The sequence below is a fragment of the Crocodylus porosus genome, unplaced genomic scaffold (assembly GCF_001723895.1).
Source record: "Crocodylus porosus isolate Cpor-Errol unplaced genomic scaffold, CroPor_comp1, whole genome shotgun sequence".
Lineage (NCBI taxonomy): Eukaryota > Metazoa > Chordata > Crocodylia > Crocodylidae > Crocodylus > Crocodylus porosus.
The window spans coordinates 25267140-25274911 of NW_017728921.1; the positions used below are offsets into that span (position 1 = coordinate 25267140).

At 59.7% G+C, this 7772-nt stretch overlaps 1 protein-coding gene across 1 annotated transcript in view; it reads right to left on the reverse strand.

The window, feature by feature from the left end:
• The window catches only part of LHX5 (LIM homeobox 5), an 11948-nt gene that overhangs the window by 3673 nt on the left and 503 nt on the right, over nucleotides 1–7772 (reverse strand). The window contains exons 2-4 of the mRNA XM_019539429.1: nucleotides 5474–5697; nucleotides 3331–3608; nucleotides 489–654 (exon numbers count right to left, since the gene is read on the reverse strand). Coding sequence (XP_019394974.1) covers nucleotides 489–654; nucleotides 3331–3608; nucleotides 5474–5697 — 668 coding nt within the window. The remainder of the gene's footprint in view (nucleotides 1–488; nucleotides 655–3330; nucleotides 3609–5473; nucleotides 5698–7772) is intronic.

A 7772-nucleotide genomic window follows, 5' to 3' on the forward strand; every position in this document is an offset into this window, starting at 1 on the left:
TACATACCGCCGCGGTCGCAACACGCAGGAAAAGGCGTCGTTAAGGCGAGACGCCTGGTGCGATACCCCTCCCCGGCGCCTCGTCCTATGTCCGAGAGCTCCGGGGCGGCGGGAGGCCGCGGGCGCCGGGGCTTGCCGGCCGGGCCCGGGCGTCAGCGGATCCGCAACCGATCCGCCCACCGGCGGGCCAGGGCTGTCACCGGCCCCACGCCCTGCCCGGCCACCCAAGGGCCCCCTCGGCGCGGGTGGGAAGGGGCGCGGGGCAGGAGCCACGCATGGGCGAGCCAGGGAACGAAGGAAGAAGGAAGGAAAGACCCAGGGAAGGGATAAGACAAGGTCTATGGGGGGAAGAGAAGGAAGCAGGAGGGAAGAGGGGAAGGGAGACAGGCAGGACGAGGGCCGGGAAGGCGGCGGGCCCGGTGTTTGTTCCGTTTGTCCCAGTGTCTGGCTACCCCGAGTGGGGAAGTGATCCAGAAAACGCTCATTACCTCCGTAATACGTGTAGGGGGTAGAGCCCAGCATCTCCGACTCGTCCAGCCTGCCGCCCAGCGGGCGCATGCGCCGCGGACTCCTGAAGAAGGCATGCCGCCGGGCCCCCAGCGCGCTCAGCTGCTTCATGCGCCGCTCCTTGGAGCGCCGGTTCTGGAACCAGACCTGCGGGCGGCAGCGCGGCGTGACAGCGGGGCGGCGCGCACCCGGGGGCTCCCCTCTCCCCTGCCCCGCCTGGCCCCGCCGGTCCCTCTCCTCGCCGCCCGCCCCTGCCTCCCGCTCTGTCCGTGAAGGCCTCGGCTGCTCCCACTAGCAATGGTATGGCGGGGCGGGGTAGGCAGGAACTTGCTTTAGATGGATGGGCCGAGGGACAGACAAACGGAGGGGATGGATGGATGGATGGACATTATACAGACCAGGCAGTGGGCTCCTTAATGCCTGGCTTACAGCTGCCCTCTCCGAGACCAGCTCTCTTCACATCGGGGCACAGGGAGGATCAAACTTTTCCCGTGGGATGGGCAAGAGAAAGCAGCAGCGCTCCCCTCCTCCAGCCCCAGCTCCCCTGATCAGCTGCCCGGAGACCCAGTGTCCTGTCCCTGACAAGGCGAGCTGCTTTCTTTTCGGACCAACCTTTTATTTTTACAAGACACTGTTAGTGAAGAGTCCCCAAAGAAGCACAAGAAAAAAACTTTGCCCCAGGAGACAAAACACTGCAGCTCCGCTTTTTTTTTCTTTCTTTTTTTTGGGGGGGGGAGGGGTGTGCAAGAAAAGAGAAAGAGAAGTTGCGAGTGAGCTCCCAGCCAAGAATGAAGGATTTTGCAAGCCCTTGGGGAGGTTCATCATAATGAAATGTCCTCCCTGCTCCCTCCAGAGCCTGGGAGACGACTTCATAAAGGCCCATGAAAGGGGTTTTCCAGCTGAAAGCGGTTACGGGGCTGGAACCTGCCTTGCTGTCTGTGTCTCTATATACCACCCCCCCTCCGTTTTAATAGCAAGGTTTAGCAGTCTAAAGCCTCCTTATACACTGTTAAATCTATTGCTATAGATAGGCAGGCAGACACAGGCAGGCAGATCAGAGAGCTAGATGAATATGACAGCGGCAGAAAAACAGGTAGATACCTAGGGAAAAAAGGGGGCTGGGAAGCCAGGCAGATCCCGACACCTCCCGGGGCAGGTCGCAGGGGTGGCAGGCAGGACGATCGTCTGCCGAAAGCATCGTTGCCTCCCGCGCCAGAGCCCCTGTGGCAGGCCACCATCCCGCCCCCCCCGCGGCAAGGGGATGGCCAGAGACCTCGACCCGCTTGCGGGGAAACAGACATTTCTGTCTCGTCTCCGCCCAAAGGAGGACTTGGTTTGTGCTTCCAGGAAGAGGGAAGATATGGGCTTTCTTAACTGTCTTGTGGCCATCCTTCAGGAGAGGGGCACTCCTAGCTTGACTTGTAGGGCCCGAGGCTTGGAGCTTGTAGGGGTTGAGGCTAGCATTTTCTCTATCTCCCCTTTGCTCTCAGGGATTTCTTAAAGGTATCATTTATGAAGCGCTCCAAGAAATGCTTTCAGGCAACAGCCTGGCTACTCCCCACCCCACAGCTGGCTCAGCCTGCAGGCTCCAGGGCTGCACCGAGCGGACCTCGGAGAACAGCTGACCCTGCGTCCAGGGAGTGGAGCTGCCAGCAGGGGAGGGAGGAGGCTGCAGAGGCCGTAAGGACCGGGAGGGGGGGGGTTACCGTCCAACCCCACGGCCTCCCGCACCCCGCACACTGCCCCGACGCCCGCGCTGGGCTGCGGGCCCCGCCTCGCTCAGGCCCCGGGCTCGGGGAGGCGGCGGGAGCCCGTTGCAGGTGCGTCCCTGAGCGCGGGGCAGTGCTGCAGGCTCCTGCCCTGGCCCAGGGATCTCGGTGGGAGGTTTTCCTTGGGCTTCCCTGGGGCGCTGCCCAAGGAGATGGGATCAAACTGCCAAGAGAAAGATTAACCTCCCACCCCCTTCTCTGGGCTCCCATCACGGCTTGTTTGACCAGGAGCCGGGGCCGAGGACCTGAAAGCAAGTCCTTCCACTGAAACCAGCCGGCTTTTGATGTGGTACTAAAAGCATCTGCACGGAGCGGGGCTTTCTCCTGAGGACTCTCCAGCTGAAGAAAACAATTATGGCTAGAGAGCTTTCAGCCCGAAATCCCCCAGCGCCGCCGTCATTAATAACAACAGTGGCCGATTATTATTGTTACAATGAAAACAAGAGGAAATTGTCTTCCCGGCTCAGGTGGCAGCACGTGGTGTTTGGCCCCGCGAGGAGACCTGGCCTAAATCTCACAAGGTCTGCGCTCCGCCTTCCCTGATCTCCGGCAGGTCCCTTCGCCCCCTCGTGCCTCACTTTCCCCTTGCCTAAGCTGCACCTAAGAAGGTTGCTGACTTTTTTAGTAAAGCCTTAGGGAGGGACAGCGCGTAATGAGTAAAAGGGGCTGCTGATCTTTTCTTTATACAACTATAAAGCGAGACAGGCAGGCAGGTCTGGATAGATAGACAGATAGATATTTCTAAATGACAAGATATCCCCCTCCTCCGCAGAGCCCACTGCTCCGGCTGAAATCACAGACGAACGTCACAACCTGTGACAAGCTGTGACGCAACAAACACACGGCTGTGACGTCACCGCGGAAAAGTTGCTGGCTGTGAGCTGAGACCTAAACGCCAATGGATGCGAGATACACAAGAGCGGGAAGGAGGAGGGAATGGTTGTAAGTGGCCTTAGCTTTGACCCCCGGGAGCCCATTCCCTCCTACAAGCAGAGGAGGATGCTGGCGAGGGAGAAGGGAGGGGGAGGGGGGCTGTAGCTGAGGCTTCCTGTACCTGGATAACTCTCATGTTGAGCCCCGTCTCCTGTGCCAGCTGTTCCCGGATGTGCCTGGTAGGTTTGGGGGTAGCAGCAAACGCAGCCTTGAGGGTCTCCAGCTGCTTGGCTTTAATGGTAGTCCGCGGGCCCCTCCTTTTCGTGCCCGAGTTCTGCTCCTCGTTCTCGTTGTTGGTGGTCTCTTTGTCCGAGGAAGTGGAGTTGTCTGTTTCCTTGGGATCGTCCTGCATGGGGTCCTGGATATCCGGGGACAAACTTCTGTCTGTACAGGAGGACACTGCAAGGGAGACCCAGAAGGAGAGGGATGACTCCGGGGGAGGTGAGAGCCCACCCCCCGCTGCCCTGGCTGCCTCCTGCGGCTGGAGAGAGGCGCTGCTCCGCCGGCCGGGTCCGACCGACGCCAGGGCCCTGCTCTGGGCCGAGCCTCGCGGCACCACCGCTCATTCACGCCCCGCAGAGCAGGGCCAGCCTCCCCGGGGGCCGACGGCAGCCTCGCCGGAGCTGCCGCCCGAGTCCGCGAGGAGCCGGCCTCTGCTCTCGGGCAGTCAAGCAAGCCCGTGGCTTCTGCGGAGTGACTCCGGATTCACTCCGGAGGGGCCGAGAGCAGCATCCAGCCCTGGTTCTGCCAAGAGATTCGCAGCCTGCCCAACCTGCTGTAAAGCCGTCCCTTCCTTTCACGCCAGCTCCGCATCTGCCTGTCGGACACGAGCCCAGCCTGAGCCGGGGAGCAGGACTCCGCCGCCATAAACCACTCGTTGCCACCGTCAGGGAGGCCTAGGCCGTGGCTCAGCCCCACAGTGATCCCCAACCCCGAACACGGGCCCCTGGTGCAGAAACCACAGGGCAGACTACTCGCCTCGCTCACTGCAGCGGCCCAACTGACTCGCGTGCCCGGATCCGGCCCCAGGTGCTGAACGGAGAGAGATCCCACGGGAGGGGATGAGCACAGGCGGCTGGTGGCATGGCTGGCTCAGTAAGAGTGGGCCTGATCCTGCTGTCCTGACGCAGAGGCAGCTTCCAAGGAAGTCAAATGGGAGGTTTGCCTCTGGGTAAAAGGAGGCGAGGATCAGGCCAACAGTGGGTATAGTATAGTATAGTATAGTATAGTATAGTGTAGAGCCACATACAGGTACGCACACCCTTTGCATACATGCACAGGCATTGAGCTGTAAGCATCTGTTGTGACTTTGCTCTCTGTCTTGGAAACGAGATAACACGCGCACGCACACGCATGCACGCACACACACGCACCCTTCCGCAAAACCCGAGCGGCCCGGCGGTTCTTCCCCGGGAATCCAACGGGATCGGGATTCCCCGGGAATCCCGGGACTCTCGCAGCGCTGGTTTGGCACGGTGAGGCGGGAAGGGAAAATGCTTCGCTTCCGATCTCGGCCCCCCCCCTCCCCAAGAAGAATACAACTAGATCGACACAGAGAAGAGGCGTGCTTGCTTTTCTTTCCTCCCTCGCTTCCCGTTTGCTAAATACTTTTGGGGAGGCGGCGGCCAGGAGGCAGGAGACAGGCTAGGAGAGTCGGGGAGAAAAAGCGATGTCCATTAAAATACCCAGGGCCCCCGCGGGCTGCTGGGGCGACCCTCCTCAGTTACACTCGCCGGCCAGCTGCGGCCATGTGACCACCCCGGCGGGGTGTGTGTGTGTGGGGGGGGGCACAGATGTTTCCCACTTTTCCTGTTAGATTTGGGCAACCTTCCCCCAAACTCCGCCGGCTGCAGCCACCCGGGCCTGGGGCATTTCCCCGACTTCCTTCGGCGCTGTATCAGGGCCTCCAGCCCTCGCTCACCAGATAATCTTTGCACTGGGATTTTCTGGGACCCTGCAGCACAGTGTGCAGGATCTAGCTATATTGGAGGTTTCCTTCCTTCCTCCCTTCCTTCCTAGCACCGTGGCATCAGCTCCTCTCTGACACAAGTTTCATACCAACACTGCAGAACACAACCCCGGCCCAGCTGCGGCAGGCCCCCGGTTCCCCTTGCCTAGTCTGAATCGTCCCAGTGCGGTAGAAGCACGGTTCCGCCTCCCCGGCGCGCTCGTGCCCCTGCCGCGGGGTAGCAGAGGTGTCGTGTGCCAGCTCGGGGGTGGGAGGCCGGTTTGGACCCGGCTCCCCGGCTGACCCGGCTCCATACCTGAGTTGAGGCTGCCTTCCTTTAAACTGGGCGAGTTCAAATAGTCCTCTTTGCAAACAAATTTGTTTTCGTCTATGATATACAGTTCCTCTCCGGTCGAGAGCTGTTTGTTGCAAACCATGCACGTAAAACAGTTCAGGTGAAAGACTTTGTTTCGGGCTTTCCTTACGAGGTCGCTGGGGGAGATGCCTTGGGAGCAGCCGGCGCATTTGGTACCAAACCTCCTGGGGGAAGAAAAACAGAAGGTTAAGAGAGGAATGGGGACTAAACCGGAGGGAGAGACCACCCCCGCCCCTGCTAAGGACCCCTCCGTGCCACAGCTACTGCAGGCATGCGTGTGTGTGTGCGCGCGCGCGCGCGTGTGTGTGTGGGGGGGGGGGTAGGGGGAAGAATTGAAGCAAATCAAACAATCGCCTGGCTTTGGACAATCAAAAGAGCCTGGATTTGGATGCCAGGGACGTGGGTGCGCAAAATCATTCCTCCGGGCCCGCCATAGGTTTCCAGGAGCCTAAAAGAGGAGTCGCATAGACATGGAAATGCTCTGCCAGCGCTGCATGCCCTTATCTGACTCCATAGAAATGACCCCCCCGCCCGCACTCCAGCAGTCGGGTACTAGTCCAACTACTAATGGACTTGGCATTTTCTTTTTGTAAGGGCAAATTTTGTAAGGGCAATCCTCACCCCCCACCACCTACAGGATTTCAGGGCAGGTGAGGAGCTGATTGTTCAACTCTTTGAAACAGCAGCGGGGAGGGGGGCTGTTTTTCTTGGCCAGGTCGCCGGTGCCGTAAAGCTCAGGAGCCGGCGGGGGGGGAGCCAGGCGCCGGCTCCTCCGCGAGAGCCGCGGCGGCTGAGCCGGCTGCCGCGCTGGCTGCGCTTACTGCAAAGGTGTGTGAGCCAATATCCGCGCGAGGCCGGGAGGACCTGCTCCAATTCAGCGTAAAAAAGAAAGACCCCTCTTGATGCTGGACCCCCGAGAAGGCTGCACGACGGGGTGTGAATGCCCTGCACAGCCGGGAGCAGGCTGAGCGCCCAGCCCCGCTCCCCCCCGCGACGGCGAGCGCACATGCCTCCCCCCGCGAGTCTCGAGCTAACCAGGAGCTTTTGCTCCTTGCTTCCGAGGCTCGGGAGAGGCTCCAGAGGAAAACCAGGGTGTTATTTTTTCATTAAAAAAGTGAGACTGGGAACCTCGTTAACGCGTTAAAGTATCCCCCTTTGCCCGGGGAAAGGATTATCACAGCAGCTGCCTCAAGCGATTCTAGGCTCGGTCTTTCTGCCGGCTCCGTTGCAAACACGAGCACTTTTTGCACGGCAGGAAGGGAATGACCGCGATTCAGGATCAGTTATTAAGATCAAAATAGGAGGGGGGGGGCTGTGATTTCGATGCGGGGGGCTCTGATGTGGGCTCCGGAGGGTGGCAGCGGGCACAAGGTGTCTAATGGGGAGAGGAAGCTGGTTTCCCCCTTTTTCCCTGCCTAGCCCCCAACTTCCAAGAGCTTCCCTTTCCCTGACGTTGATGTAGTGAAAGCATTAGAAGTCATAAGTCATTTTTTCGTCTTATCCCGGAGCATAATTGCCTCATCTGCACCTTATCAAAAATCATTAAAGGCATTTAAGGAATTGCAGCCTGAGAGGTCCTGAATGCGCGGGGGCCATTAAAAGTAGTTTACATGTGTAAAGGCGACTGTGACACTTAACCTATTCAAATTCACCTTCATTAAGGCCTGCAGCAGTAGGCAAAGTGCCCCTCACCTCCCCCCACCCCCACCCCTTCCATATTAATCATCCCCGGAGCTTTCCAGCCTTTAGCTAAACAAATAGCCACATTTACCTCATTTACAGCCAGAAAACAAAAGGCCGGGCGAGATTTAGGGCCATTTTCCATTCTCAATGAGCCCCTTTGTTGATTTAGAAGAAGAAAGAGGCGAAAAAGTTTGCCCCGCGCACTCGCGGCTAATTAGCGCCCAAAGCCTCGTTCCTCGCCCTGGCAGGGGACTTGGCTCCGTTTTACGGCCACGGCCAGCCCGGCGGGCCGCAGGCCGGGGAGGGGAGGCTGTTTTGGGGGACAGAGGCCACCTGGAGAGGGGATCGGTGCCGAGGGAGAACCGGGCTGGTTTGTTCCCAAGCCACTGGATTCAGGTTCTGCTGAGAAAAGTTTGCTCCTTCCCCACGCCAGGTCGCATCTCAAAATGTCGAAGAGCCGGTCCCCTCGCGCGGCTGGCCACGGGCTGTGTGCACGGTCAGTGCCGGCAGCTCCGGACGCGGCCGCGCCGCGCAGCCGGTCTGCGGGGGAGGCGGC